This window comes from Pleurodeles waltl, chromosome 3_1 (genome assembly GCF_031143425.1).
Source record: "Pleurodeles waltl isolate 20211129_DDA chromosome 3_1, aPleWal1.hap1.20221129, whole genome shotgun sequence".
In the NCBI taxonomy this organism is placed as follows: domain Eukaryota; kingdom Metazoa; phylum Chordata; class Amphibia; order Caudata; family Salamandridae; genus Pleurodeles; species Pleurodeles waltl.
The window spans coordinates 1,452,630,097-1,452,646,134 of record NC_090440.1 but is presented as its reverse complement, the minus strand read 5'-3'; the positions used below and the strand labels follow the sequence as shown (position 1 = coordinate 1,452,646,134).

Below are 16,038 nucleotides of genomic sequence, written 5' to 3'. Positions count from 1 at the left end.
GAGCCATGGCCTTCCGGCAGTGGCGTACCCAAGGCCTTGTGTTTTTTCTTTTGTGAGGGTGCAGGGGCAGACGTACTCACATGTTGTCCTGCTGTGACTGGTCTGTCTTCGTCTGATTCCTGCTCGGACTCAGAATATCGACCTGAGACTGCAGTGTGCATCAACTCTTCCACGTCGAAATGTTCCCCGCTCCAGAACGCCATTTTGAGCCTTCTTGCTCATCTATCTCTAAGAGTATTTTTCGGAAGGATCGACAGGCCTCGCAGTTTTCTTCCCGATGGTCTGGGGAAAGACAGAGGTTACAAACCAGATGCTGGCCTGTATATGGGTACTTCGCGTGGCACCGAGGACAGAATCTGAATGGAGTCCGGTCCATGAGGCTTCCACGCGGTTGGCCCGAGTTGGGTGCGCTCGCCCCGAAGGGCAAAAAAAATTGTTTTCCCAACGGTTGTGCTATGTCGATGGAAGATTATGAACCCAATCGATGCAATACCGACGCAAAGAGAGTTTTCCAAAGTTTTCTGAATCAAAATCTCGGAGCGAAAGGAAACACGTCTGAACCCGACGGCAGAAAGAAAACAATCTAACAATGGAGTTGATGCCCATGTGCAATGGAACCAAAGAGGAGGAGTCACTCGATTCCGTGACTCGAAAAGACTTCTTCGAAGAAAAACAACTTGTAACACTCCGAGCCCAACACTAGATGGTGGACTAATGCACATCATGTGTATCTGCAGTTACACATGCCATTAAGCATATATGTATACACGCACGCACACACACATGCACCTACTGGTGTCCTGAGTAGGTGGTTATAGTTAGGACCAGGGACCATCGCCTCCCCTGGGCTATAACTAAAAAATGATGCAGCGGTTGTGGTGGGCAACATTTTACTAATACATTATAAAAAACAGATATACAGTTTCACTCTTCAGTACAGAAAGATTCAGGGCTGAATTATGTAGCAAGTGCATTGCTCCACGGTGCACCCTTAGCTGGGTGAGCTGGGCATGTACTGAGATAATGCTGCGTATTATAGTAAATGCACTAACCCGAGAACAGCCGTGACTGCGTACCTTCCCTGACAGCAGCACACAAGTGCAAAAACGTCCTCCTATTTATAGCCACCAGTCCAACTTTCACTGGGGAGCCAGTAGCCCTACTGGGATTCAAAAGGGGATCAGAGAACCTCTGCAGGTGGTGCTGCAAGTAAATGCACCTCCCTGCCATAGGATGCCTTGTAGGGCTACGCCACCCACTACCCCTTTCTAAGGGGTGCTGTCAGAAGGCACACTGGCTGTGCATCAGTTCCTTAAGGCATACACCAAGGTGGCCTTCTAATACCTCTGTAGTATCCTGTCTGTTTGGTAGTTGCCTCTAATTGAAGCAATGCCAATTTATTGTAATAATCTGTAGAGAACTTAGAATGCATAATAGGGTTTCTCAAGCAATACTAGAATGTTGGTGTCAGATGGTCCGTGCTGCTGATATGGATGAGACGTTTCTGTTGTACCATTTTACTTGAATAAAGAAGATTACTTTACCTTAACAGAGGGACCATTACATTTTCACACAGGCGACGGGTGGTAAAGAAGGCAACTACAACTGTCTCAAGGAAATTATTCATGTGTAATAAAGAAGCATGACAGCAGTTTTTCCTCTGAATGTGAAGAAATGTCTCAACATGTGTTCCTGAAATTAACCTCTCTCAGGATACATGGTTTGGTGGAAAAGAAAGGTACTGTGTTTTTCTTTTAGTTTAAACCTTTAATACCTCTTCACACATTTCAGTTCAAGTTTTATTGGTGTGAATCACACGCTGACTTCATCTGTCAGAGGTTTCTCCTCAGGCTTGTACTTCTCTCTTTGTCCACTGATTTGAGACTCATCACGCCATTCTCTCCCCACACGCTTACCTCGCGCTGTCTTCAGCAGGGAATAGGCTTACACACTAAGAACTCTCTTCATTTTATAGACACTCCATCTTCAAAGTTGCTTTACGGAGCTAATAAGGAATGTTGCCTATTTGAAGTGGCTTGTACAAAGTGGAGATTTCATAGTTTTAATATTTAGTTATAGGAAGCTGCTCTCTGAAGGTGTACAAATCTTTCAAAAGGGTATTCACACGGAAATACGGTGATGTGCACACCTTTGCAGCATGTTATTTGTAAGAAATGAAACATTAGAGGATCAGATTGTTTTGAAGAAGCCGCCTACCCTCTGCAGGTTAAAGTTGCACATAATATTCTTATTGGAATAGAATATTCTAATTAAACGCTGTAGTTTTGTGCTGTTTGCAATTGTGACATGCTATTTTGACTACTAATTCTCTTTCATCAAGACACTGTGGATTTGTTTGACGTACACACCTTGCATGCACGTACTGCTCCTTGGTGATGTGCACACCAGATTGCACATGTAACTTAGTTGGCACTGTAAATTTTGTGCTGTATGCAACTGTGACATGATATTTTGACTACTATTTCCTTTTCCATCAAGTCACTGTGGGTTTCGTGATGTACACACCATGAATGCATGTTTTTCCTTGGTGATGTGCACCCAAGGTTGCACATTTGACTTCTAGGTGACATACTTATTTTGCTGTTAATGCACCTCTAACACCTCTGTGATTTACATTCCCTTGCTGCTTATTCATCTCCCTTGCAATATACACAACTTTTACGATTTTTTTCATACGTCACATGGTTGTATAATTTTAACTCTGTACTTGATACATACATACTCCCTTTTAAGCCTTGATTAGTTTATCAATACTGACTGTGGACTTAAGAGTCAACTTATTTATTTATTTTCAATTCAGAAAATGCAAAATGTCAAATCGACATCGTTTTTTGGGACAAATCCAGGGGATGCACCCATGAGGTGGGCCAAATGGGAGAACGTTTTTCTGTATTTTGCAAGTGTGTGTGTGGTGTTTCACTAAGTGCTGAAAGAAAAACATTGTTACTCCTTCACTGTTTGGGATCAGAGGGACAGGAAGTCCTTGAACATTTACCAGATGTAAGGAAATGCCTCCTTGGCATGGTTAGCCCCTAACTTTTTGTCTTTGCTGATGCTAAGTTATGATTTAAAAGTGTGAGGGGATCCTACTAACCAGGCCCCAGCACCAGTGTTCTTTCCCTAAACTGTACCTTTGTCTCCACAATTGGCACAACCCTGGCACTCAGGAAAGTCCCTTGTAACTGGTACCCCTGGTACCAAGGGCCCTGATGCCAGGGAAGGTCTCTAAGGGCTGCAGCATGTCTTATGCCAGCCTGGGGACCCCTCATTCAGCACATGCACACTGCCTCATGGTTGTGTGTGTTGGAGGGGAGAAAATGACTAAGTCAACAGGGCACTCCCCTCAGAGTGGCATGCCAACCTCACACTGCCTCTGGCATAGACAAGTCACCCCTCTAGCAGGCCTTACAGCCCTAAAGCAGGGTGCACTATACCACAGGTGAGGGCATAGGTGCATGAGCACTATGCCCCTACAGTGTCTAAGCAAAACCTTAGACATTGTAAGTGCAGGGTAGCCATAAGAGTATATGGTCTGGGAGTTTGTCAAACACGAACTCCACAGTTCCATAATGGCTATACTGAAAACTGGGACGTTTGGTATCAAACTTCTCAGCACAATAAATGCACACTGATGCCAGTGTGCAATTTATTGTAACATACACCCAGAGGGCATCTTAGAGATGCCCCCTGAATACCTACCCGACTTCTAGTGTAGGCTGACCAGTTCCTGCCAGCCTGCGACACACCAGACAGGTTGCTAGCCACATGGGGAGAGTGCCTTTGTCACTCTGTGGCCAGGAACAAAGCCTGTACTGGGTGGAGGTGCTCCTCACCTCCCCCTGCAGGAACTAACACCTGGCGGTGAGCCTCAAAGGCTCACCCTTTTTGTTACAGCGCTCCAGGGCATCCCAGCTAGTGGAGATGCCCGCCCCTCCGGCCACTTTTGGCGGCAAGGCTGGAGGAGATAATGAGAAAAACAAGGAGGAGTCACCCACCAGTCAGGACAGCCCCTAAGGTGTCCTGAGCTGAGGTGACCCCTGCCTTGAGAAATCCTCCATCTTGAGTTTGGAGGATTCCCCCAATAGGATTAGGGATGTGCCCCCCTCCCCACAGGGAGGAGGCACAAAGAGGGTGTAGCCACCCTCAAGGACAGAAGCCACTGGCAACTGCCCTCCCAGACCTAAACACACCCCTAAATTCAGTATTTAGGGGCTCCCCAGATCCCAGAAATCAGATTCCTGCAACCTGAAGAAAGAAGGAGTGCTGACCTACAAGCCTGCAGCGAAGGAGGAAGAGGACAACTGATTTGGCCCCAGCCCTACCGGCCTGTCTCCAACTTCGAAAACCTGCTCCAGTGACGCATCCAACAGGGACCAGCGACCTCTGAAGCCTCTGAGGCCTGCCCTAGACTACAAGACCAAGAAACTCCAGTGAACAGCAGCCCTGTTCAAAACCAGCTACTTCTTTGCAACAAAGAAGCAACTTCCAAGGACTTCCCATTTCCCGCCAGAAGCGTGAGACTCTACACTCTGCACCCGACGCCCCCGGCTCGACCTGCAGAAAACCAACACCTCAGGGAGGACTCCCTGGCGACTGCGAGCCAGTGAGTAACCAGAGATGAGCCCCCACAGCGACGCCTGCACAGAGAATCCAGAGACTCCCCCTGACCGTGACTGCCTGTAACAAGGGACCCGACGCCTGGAACCAACATTGCACCCGCAGCCCCCAGGAGTTGGAGGAACCGAACTTCGACACAGGAGTGACCCCTAGGCGACCCTCTGCCTTGCCCAGGTGGTGGTTGTCCCGAGAAGCCCCCCCTGTGCCTGCCTGCACCGCTGGAGTGACCCCCGGGTCCCACCATTGTTTCCTACCTGAAACCAGACGCCTGCTTTGCACACTGCACCCGGCCGCCCCTGTGCCGCTGAGGGTGTGTTTCGTGTGCCTACTTGGGTCCCCCCCAGTGCTCTACAAAACCCCCCTGGTCTGCCCCCCAAGGACGCAGATACCTACCTGCTGGCAGACTGGGACCGGAGCACCCCTGTTCTCCATAGGCGCCTATGTGTTTTGGGCACCTCTTTGACCTCTGCACCTGACCAGCCCTGAACTGCTTGTGTGGTAACTTTGGGCTTGCCTTGAACCTACAACGGTGGGCTGCCTATGCCCCAGAACTGAGACTTGTAAGTGTTTTACTTACCTCCTAATCAAACCTTTACTTACCTCCCCCAGGAACTGTTGATTTTTGCAGTGTCGACTTTGAAAATAGCTTATTGCCATTTTTACAAAGACTGTACATGATATTGTTTTCATTCAAAGTTCCTAAAGTATCTAAGTGAAGTACCTTACATTTAAAGTATTAACGGTAAATCTTGAACCTGTGGTTCTTAAAATAAACTAAGAAAGTATATTTTTCAATATAAAAACCTATTGGCCTGGAGTGTGTCCCTCACTTATTGCCAGTGCATGTACAAATGCTTAACACTACCCTCTGATAAGCCTACTGCTTGACCACACTACCATAAAATAGAGCATTAGAATTATCTACTTTTGCCACTATCTTACCTCTAAGTGGAACCCTTGGACTCTGTGCACACTATTTCTTACTTTGAAATAGTATATACAGAGCCAGCTTCCTACACCAGACTTAAGTGATAGTGAAGCAACTAACTTAATTGAGTTTGAGATTTGTTTAACTAAACTAGATAAGCATTATTTATCAAATGGGAGTACAATCTTAGAACGCTACCATTTTGGTAGGCGCATGCAAAGAACACGAGCCAATGTACTCATTATATCATTGACTAACAAGTTTGAGGGGTTATTAGAAGAACGTATATGTGACCAATTTATGTTGGGATGTAGTACTGAAAAAATCAAGGACGAAATTCGGCAGAAAGATAATCCTACTTTGGATGAGGTACTTATTTTTGCCAAATGCATTGAACATTCTCTTACTTGTGTTGATGTGCTAAAAACAAGATAATTGTCCTGCTAGTTCCAAGAAGGTACAGACAATTGATAGCACCACTACTAAGCGTGCGGGGGAGTTTTCCTACCATAACTGATAACTCCTCATCTGTTGGCAACAAGAAAATGGGTGACAAGAAGTGCTTTTGTTTTGGAAGCGGTAAACACCTCGCTAATAACAAATCCTGTCCTGACTTTCTGTCAAGTGTGAAGGTAGTAGGGTTTGATGGTGTTGATGATTGGAATTGTGAGTATGATGAAGTACATTGTGACGAGGTAGTACTCCAGATTGAGGGTCTCAGAAACAAAGGTCCCCTTGACAGTGTATTAGTCAATGGTTATTCAGTTAAGATGTTGTTTGATTCTGGGGAGAAAATGTCTCTAGTGCCAAGAAAATTCTATTTAGAAAAAACGTAAAGGAAAAGTCCAATTACTAAAGCCTGATATTGAACCACTTGCTTATGGTGGTCAACCGATAAAATTACTAGGATATTTTTGGGGCGGCCTGAAATATAAGAGTCGTTTAGATGCAGGTAAAATCTATATCTCGTGTAAAGGAGAAAGTATCATCAGCTGGATACACCAAGGTGATCTTGAGATCCTACTGGATCCAAGTAGTGAACCTTGCATTATCTTGAAGGAAAGAACTAAGAAGGAAGAAATGGTTCAATCTCTTACACCTAAGGTGGATGTTCACAAGGTGGGAGGAGGAAATTAACTAATGATTTCAAATTTGCAAAAAGAGGTGTTTACTGACAAAGTGGGTTGTCTTAACAAACACACACATAAAACTGGCCTTAAAAATGGGGCGTAACCAATATCTTGTAAGGTGAGGGCTTTACCTCTGGCATTACGAGACGCCATGCTCTCAGAACTTAACAAGTTGAAAAGTGGGGGCATCATTGTTGAGACAGAGGCAACTGAGTGGCTTGTGCTTATTGTGCTTGCACTTAAAACATCTGGTGAAATAAGACTATGTGAAGACCTGATGTGTCTTAGTAAGAGTGTAATTGTTGTTAAGTATCAGCTTCCAAATATATCTGAGATGTTCTCTTTACTTGTGGGGGATGTTTTTTCTACTTTAGATCTCAGGGTGGCTTACCATCAGATCAAGTTAGATGATACATCTATGAACCTGACCTCTTTCAACACACCATTTGGGATGTTCAGATTCACAAGGCTGCCTTTTGGTTTATGTTCTGCAAGCTCTGTGATCCAAAGGGTCACGGAAGATGTCTTGGGGAGCCTTTCTGGAGTTAAAATCTATCAAGATGATGTCTTAGTGTTTGGGAAGACCGTAGAGGAACATGATGACAATCAAACAAGTTTTCAGTAAATTTAAAGAAGTACAAGTTACTTACCTTCGGTAACGATATATCTGGTAGAGACATATTCTAGTTGCAGATTCCTTACCTTAGAATTTTCCCCCAGGCGTCAGACTGGATCCGGAGATTTTTCTTCGAGCAATACCCTTGGGCGTCAGTAGGTGGTGTCGGTCGATTCCGCAGGTGTCGTTGGTGTCGTGGTCCCTATGACGATGTCAGGAGTAGTACATAGATGCCGCCCTCGCGCAGTGACATCAGTTTCTTTTAACGACTTTCCACGCCAAAGCACAGAGCGGCTACGAACACCGAGATTGGTGCACCAGAGCTAAGGACCTGAAAGAGGGAATCCCTGTCCCTAGAAATCAGTTTGCAAGCGGGGAGGATGGGTGGGCGGTAAGGAATCTGCAACTAGAATATGTCTCTACCAGATATTTAGTTACCAAAGGTAAGTAACTTGTACAACTGATATAGACTTCTAGTTGCAGATTCCTCACCTTAGAATAGATACCCAAGCTATGCCATCCTCGGTGGTGGGCTGCGAACCAAGATCACACTAGAAAGTGCTGCAGGACCGAATGACCAAAGTAGCCGTCTCAACGTACTTGACTACCCAGGCAGTAATGCTTAGCAAACATGTGTAGGAATGCCCACGTAGCTGCCTGACAGATATCCAGGACAGGAACTCTGTGTGCTAACGCAGTGGATGCAGCAGTTGCTCTGGTAGAATGAACCTGCAAGCCTTCAGGAGGTTGCTTTTTAGCCAAAGCGTCACACATTTTGATGCAAAGAAACACCCATCGAGAGATGGTACGCTTTTGCACTGCCTTCCCTTTCTTCGCACCCACATAGCCAACAAAGAGTTGATCGTCCACCCGGAAATCTTTAGTACGATTGAGTTAGAACGCCAATGCTCTTTTTGGGTTCAGACGGTGGAGTCTCTCCTCCTCATGGGAAGGACGTGGGGGTGCGTAGAAGGTAGGCAAAGTGATGGACTGGCCTACATGAAATGGTGTAACCACCTTAGGAAGGAAGCTCTAGTGCGTAACACCACTTTGTCAGAGTGTACAGACAAGTATGGAGGCTTTGAAGAAAGGGCCTGAAGCTCACTCACCCAGCGAGCAGAGGTGACAGCAATGAGAAAGACAGTTTTGAAGGAGAGGAGCCGCAAGGGACAATTATGCATTGGCTCAAAGGGGGTACACATCAAGTAAGTAAGTACAAGATTAAGATCCCATTGAGGCATGATGAAGGGATTGGGAGGAAATAAGTGGGTGAGCCCTTTTAAGAATCTACTCACAATAGGAGAGTTAAAAAGTGAGGGCTGATCAGGAAGCTTAAGAAAGGCGGAAATGGCAGACAAATACTCTTTAAGGGTGCCCAATGCAGAGCCCTACTGGGCTAAGAATGAACAGAAGAACCTCTGAAAGAGGGGAAGAAAGGGGGTCAACAGATTTGTTGGTACACCATGCCACAAATTTATTCCAACGACAGGCGTACACAGTTTTAGTCGATGGACGCCTGGCTGCAAAGATAACATTGCCACTCAATCTCCACGCATGAAGGCGGAGGTTGGACAGGTTCGGGTGGGGGACCGTCCCCTGCTGCTGCGACAGAAGATCCGCCCGAAAAGGCAGCCTGAGTGGAGGATGGATGGACATGCTTAATAGCTCTGGGTACCACATTCTTCTAACCCAGTCCGGAGCCACCAAGATAATTTGGGCCCGGTCGTGCTTGATTTTCTTGAGAACTCTGGGCTTCTGGATAGGCAGGAAGGCGTAAAGGAGGCCGGAGCTCTACTCGAGACGAAAAGCGTCTCTGAGCGAGTGCCACCTTGGAAACTGCAAAGCGCTAAATAGCAGACATTGCGTGTTCTCTGCGGAGGCGAACAGATCTAACCAAGGCTCTCCCCACTTGAGAAAGAGACCTTGAACCACATCCGGATGGAGACACCATTCATGATCGACAGTGTTTTGGTGGCTGAGTTTGTCTGCTCTGGTGTTGACAGAGCCTGCCAGAAGTTGAACCATCGAGGTAATGCCCTGATGTTCCAGCCATGTCCAGAGGCGTAGTGCATCCTGACAAAGGGTCCAGGACCCTACTCCGCCCTGTTTGTTGGAGTACCACATGGCGGTAGTGTTGTCCATGAACACCTGCACCACTTTCCCTTTGAGATCAGGCTTGCCTTTTCAACGCAAGCTTGATCGCCCGTGTGGAGTCCCGACTCCGCCAGAGACCAGAGGCCTCTGATCTCCGCCTCTCCCATGTGGCCGCCCCACCCCAGCAGTGACGCATCTGTCATTATAGAGAGATCTGGTTGGGGAAGAGAGAGGGATCTGTCGATGACCCAATCGGGATTCGAAAGCCACCACTGCAGGTCTTTCGCAGTCCCCTCCGAGATCTGGACCATGTCAGAGAGATTTCCCTGATGCTGCGCCCACTGGAACTTCAAGACCCACTGCAGAGCCCACATATGCCACCTGGCATGTGTTACTAGCAGGATGCAGGAGGCCATGAGGCCCAGCAGCCTCAGATTCGGTCTCACGAAACCCACGACCAAGGCTGTAAGATCAGAATCATAGCCTGAATGTCTTGGGCTTGCTTTTCGGGACGATAAGCCCGAAAGTGCACTGTGTCCAGAACAGCTCAGATGAAAGGGAGCATCTGAGAGGGAGTCAGATGTGACTTTGGCACGTTTATAGTGAACCCCAGCTGGTGCAGGAGGTTCGCCTTAGTCTGAAGGTGGGAGACAACTGTCAGGGGCGAAGGCGCCTTCAACAGCCAGTCGTCTAGGTAGGGGAAGACTGAGACCCCTAACCTGCGCAGATGAGCTCCAACCACTGCCATCACTTCTGTGAACACCGGAGGGGCGCTGGTAAGGCCGAAAGGGAGCACGGTAAACTGAAAGTGCTCGTGACCTACCACGAATCGAAGGTAACGTCAGTGGGCAGGAAGGATGAGGATGTGGAAATAAGCATCCTGCAAGTCCAACGCTTCCATCCAGTCTCCTGGGTCCAAGGCAGACAGAACCTGAGCCACGGTGAGCATTCTGAACTTCTCCTTCTTGTGGAAGTAGTTCAGGTCCTGAAGATCTAGGATAGGACGTAAGCCTTTGTCCTTCTTTGGTATCAGAAAGTAGCGGGAATACCAACCACGACCTACTTCTGGCACAGGGACCCTTTCTATAGCTCCTTTGGCCAAGAGATCCACGACTTCCTGGCAGAGAAGCACCAAATGATCCTCTGGAAGATGATGGAAGGATGGTGGCGTGTGTGGTGGTGCAGATTCGAAAGGGAGGGAGTAGCCCTTCTGAATGATCGGCAAAACCCACCCGTCCGTGGTGATATGTTCCCAGTTGGGCAGGGGATGGTGGATTCTGCCACCAACTGGGCGGGAGTGAGGGGACGGACTAGGAAGGTTTGGAGGCTGCAGAGGGGGCAGAGGCAGACTAGACAGACCTCTGGTTCCCTGTCCCACGGCCACGTGGGATTCCACGGTCACGCATAGGCTATCCAGCATGCATGGCGCTGTGGCTGGGTTAAGGACGCGACAGGGCGCCCCTTCCGTGTCCACAAAAGGGATGAAAAGCGGACTGTGGTGGGCGTGTGGTGGAGGAAAGACCAAAGGACCGAACCGTAGCCCGGGAATCCTTGAATCTCTTCAAGGCCGAGTCCGCTTTGTCTCTGAAGAGACGGGTGCCATCAAAGGGCATGTCCATGAGTGACTGTTGGAAACCCCCCGAGAAGCCAGAAGTACGTAACCAGGTGTGGCGCCGTAAGGCCACTGTCGTCGCAACCGATCTGCCCAGAGAGTCAGTCGTATCCAGCCCACAACGGATAGTGAACTTTGCCTCTCTCCCATCTTTCACTGCTTGGGAGACGATAGCACGGACCTCCTCAGGTATCTGCGGCAGGACTTGCGCAACCATATCCCACAGTGAGTGGGAATAACAGCCCAAAAGACATGCGGTGTTCACAGACCAAAGTGCTAGGCTGGAGGAAGAAAACAACTTTTTACAAAATTGTTCCAGCCTTTTGGATTCCCTATCTGGGGGTGCGGAAGGGAACGTGCCAGAAGAAGAGGAAGCCTGGATTACAAGACTCTCAGTCGTAGGGTGTTGGGACAGGAACTTTGGGTCGTTCGGCGCGGGCCGATGGCGGTGAGCGACAGTCCTGTTCACAGGAGACCCTGTGTTGGGTTTGGACCAGGTACCCAAAAGGACATCAGTGAGGGCCTCATTGAATGGGAGAAGGGGTTCCGAAGTAGAAGCCCCAGGCTGAAGCACCTCAGTCAGGTGATTAGACCCGACTTCCACAGTAGGTAGCTCAAGGCCAAGGACCTCAGCCGCCCTACTAACCACCATACTATATGTAGCTCCCTCCACCATAGCCACGGTAGGAGGAGACAGCATTCCAGCGTCAGGAGAAGTATCCAGACCACTGGCTTCGCCCAAGTCCTGTGCCCAGTAGGGTCATCTTGGTATTCATAAGGGACCAGGGACCTCTTCAATTCCTCCCCGTATTTGTACCCATAGGAAAATGGGTCTGAATCCGACCTCAGGCGAATAGGGCCCACCGGAGCCGATGGCTGGGTCAGCCGACGCCGCTCCGACTCCCAGTCGTCGGGGATGAGAATTGGGTCGATGTCGTTAGTGGGCACTACCAACGTCGGGAGCGTCGATAATCGACCCAGCGCCGGGGAAGGTCTCAATGGTGCGACCGGTGCCAGTGCGGATTCGTGCACGGATCCAGAGGTGACCTCGGTGGCCGGGGCCGAAACCGTTGGCGCGGAACCCGAAGGCCCCCCAGCCAAACCCCTTGGGCCCGAAGGCGCCATTTCGGGGTCGGCACGCCCAAAGATGAGGCGCATGGCCTCGTAAAACTCCTTAAGTTGGGAGGGGGTCGCTCTGGCTCCAGGAAACTCGGGGAAGTGCGGAGTCGACCCAGACTTAGGCTCTGAGGACGGAGGCCTAGTGCGTGGACGCTCGTCCCACGTCGCGTCAGCCGAGCGACGGGGTGAAGTCGGAGAGTGATGGGACTTCTTCGACTTCTTCTTCGTACCTTAACCCGAGGACTTTGAAGAAGACAAGTGGTGATGACTCTGGGACCGATCTCGAGACCTTCCTCTTGAGCGAGAACAGGACAAGGACCTACGCGGAGTCGAGTGCCGGGCCACCATTAGCTTTAGGGACCGCTACCTCAAAGCCTTCGGGTGCATGGCCCAACACTCGGAGCATGACTTCGGGTCGTGGTCACACTCGAGGTACCACAGGCAAACGGGATTAGGATCCGTCACCAACATCATCCGATGGCAGTCCTCACAAGGCTTGAACCAGGTCTTCGGGGACATTTTCGATGCACCAAAGTTGTACCAAAAAAGCTCGACAAAATGGTCGAATTCGGCCAAAAAATAGCCTAGTTTAGCTCTTTCCAGATCAGTGCGTGGCGCGAAAAGAAAAGAATTGACGTCACTGTGCGAGGGTGTTGTCTATGTACTACTCTCGACGTCATCACAGCCACCACGAGACCTGCGGAGTTGACCGACGCCACCTACCGACGCGCAAGGGTATTGCTCGAAGAAAAATCTCCGGATCCAGTCTGAAGCCTGGGGGAAAATTCTAAGGTAAGGAATCTGCAACTAGAAGTCTCTATCAGATAGAGGTCTTACTTTGAGGGAACATATGTGCACCTTCAATCTTGAAGAAATTGAGTACCTTGATCATTGGCTTACTAAAGATGTTGTTGCTGCAGGGAGGATCTAGTCACTTTTCAAGGCATGGCTGATTATATTAAGTTTGTACCCAAGTTTGCAAGTGACACTTTTTACATGAAAAGGCTTCTTAAGATATAAGGTATAACGTTTTCTTGATGCACTCGGTGTGAATCAGAATTTCAGGACATCAAGAATGCTTTGAGTAATGCTAGCTCCTTACAAAGTCATTGGAGGACGTACCATTTTGGTCAGATGCTAGTGCCAAAGGACTAGGAGCTGTTTTGAAACAAATTAGAGAAGGTAAGGAAGAAACTATAATGTTCCTATCTACAGCTTTAATAGGACCTGAAATTCATTGGGCCATTAAGAAACTCTAGAAATGTCTCTGGGGTGGAACTTTTTCTGTCAGGTCTAACCATAAACCTCTGAGAGAGATTTTCTGTAAGAAAGGTCTGGATGCCATTTCCTCCCATATCAGGAATTGGTTGATTGCTAACAAGAATACAATTTCAGTGTTGAGTTTATTCCTGGACCTGAGAACAAGGTAGCTGACTGTTTGTCACGACTTGCTTCCAAACAAATTGAGAGTGATAAAAGAAGACTGGTGGGAATTAGATGACTTCAGTGTCAGTGAAGTTACCAATGGAGTGATTAGTGAGGAAAAATGGAAAACACAGCTTGCAGAAGCTGCTGTTTTACATGAAGTTTTCTTACCAATATCTAATGGATGGTCTAACAAGAATTAGCAGTGTGATGAAGTCCAGAAATATTGGGAGGTGCGCAATAAGCTTTTTATCATAGACGGTCTTCTTTGGAGGGGCACATGCCTTTGCCTCCTGGTTAAATTAGGGAGGAGATTATCCAACTGGGACATCAAGGACACCAGGGGATTTCAAAGACTAAAGAAAGAATGAGACTATCTCTGGTGGCCTGGTAATGATGTACAAGTTGAGAGGGCTGTGTGAGGTTGTTCTGACTGTATTTTTAGTGATAGTGTATGTAAGACCAGAGTTCAACCCATGGTTGTTAGTCAGAAACCTGTAAGAGTTTGTCAGGAAGTGGCCTTAGATATATTAGGGCCAATGACCAGCAAGACTGGGCATTATTATGTTTTAGTCTTAATACACGTGTACTCGAGGTGGCCAGAAATTTGTGTTCCTCGAAATATAGAAACACGAAAAGTAAATGAATTTCTTAGTGGTTAGTTCAACAGGGAAAGCTTACCTGAGTGTATTTCAACTAATAATGGTGTGCAATTGGTCTCCAATGAGACGTAAGGGTTTTTATCTGGGTGTGGCATTGTACATAAAAAATGTTCCCCCTACCACCTAGAGACTAACGGTATGGTAGAGATGTTTAAACGTGTGCTGAAGGAGATCATACAAATGATTGCTAAATATCAGAACAGGGGTTGGAAATCTGAAATTAATAAAAGAGTATACTTATATCGTCACACCCCGCATTCAGTCACAAAAACGATGCCCTATGAATTATTTTGGGGTCGTAAACCTATCACAATGACGTGTCCCACATGGATGAATTATATGGAAGTAGGCGAGGGTGCAGTCTCTAATGATTGGGAAGTGGTTCAAAATTATAAGATAGAGTGACGTAAGTTAAATTTTGACTTGAGACATGCTGCCTCATCAACTAAGGTAAAAGTAGGAGACATGGTGAGAGGGTGCCATTTCCTCAAGAGGAGGTGTCTTCAAATATTCTTCACCTCTTGAAGTGATTACATAAATTCATAATGCTGGTAAATTGAGTGATAATTGAACTTAAACAGAAACGCTGTTCCTGATGTCTTCAAAAGTCTCAATTATAATAAGGAGGTTAAACATGTTCCTTTTACTTTGCGGAGAAGTGAGCGCACAAAATTACATTCTAAATTTTTTATGGATTTTATTTAAAATGTTTCCTTTCTTATTTTGTTTAAGTATGTTGGGGGGAAGGTGTGTAGTATCCTGTCTGTTTGGTATCTGGCTCTAGTTGTAGCCATGCCAATGTATTGTAATAGTCTGTAGAGAACTTAGAATGTATGATAGGGTTTCTAAGCAATACTAGAATGTTGATGTCAGATGGCCCCTGCTGGTGACATGCATAAGATGTTTCTTTTGTACCGTTTTACTTGAATAAAGAAGATTAATTTAACCTCACTGAGGACCATTACTTTTTCACAACCGCCTTTCCGTGTGTGCCATCATCTCTAATATAGCACAGGAGCAGAGGCAAATTATTTCATTGTCTGCAAGAGGTTATGCTCCAATGAAAATGTTGGAATGCCCCTTTGAGATTTCAATGGCATAAATGTAGCACAGATGCTACCTTTATTAAAGAGAGGACCACACAAGCATTTGCAACCCCTTCTGTAATACCAAGATGTTGTAGGGATGCAGCAAGCAGACGCACATGTTGGTTGAGCCCTCAGGGAACATGGTGTAATACAGCTCCAGGAGGTCTGCACTGAGCTTGTAATTGCTATTAGCTTATACCCAATATAAACACCAACTTCTTAAATGAACGGAGCACCAGTAATCTATAAGTCTGAATTTAAGATGATTAAGATGCAGCCTCTTGGAAAAAGCTTACCAAAAAACATTTTTCATCAAACATTACATTTTTTTAACAATGTCCTTACCAAAAATAAATATTGTTCATCCCTGTTCACGTTGATTGTAACATTATGAAGATTTGTGGTTATATTGCTGGGGTTTCTGTGTAGTTCCAGAAATGATGTGGCATAGCAAACTGCATAAACCTATAAAATAGCAGGTTTCGTTTATTAAAGAAATGTTCTTCCATTGTTAAAATGTACACACGATACTAGCATATCATAAACCTGTTGCATCGTTTGTAAGCAGTTAAAAGAATCATTATATAGTTTTTCTTTAATTATCTGGTTAACGGGAGGGCCACAAATATGTTTCAGTTCACTCAGCTATATAAGGAGTCAATTACAAAAAAAATTATTTTAAAGCTCAGTTCAAACTTCAAGCCCAGCCTAAAGTACCTTCTCTCA

At 46.8% G+C, this 16,038-nt stretch overlaps 1 protein-coding gene across 1 annotated transcript in view; it reads right to left on the bottom strand.

Moving 5' to 3' along the window:
- The window catches only part of SORL1 (sortilin related receptor 1), a 669,532-nt gene that overhangs the window by 73,501 nt on the left and 579,993 nt on the right, over positions 1–16,038 (bottom strand). Inside the window, exon 42 of the mRNA XM_069225024.1 lies at positions 15,658–15,777. Within this exon, the coding sequence (XP_069081125.1) occupies positions 15,658–15,777 (120 nt within the window). The remainder of the gene's footprint in view (positions 1–15,657; positions 15,778–16,038) is intronic.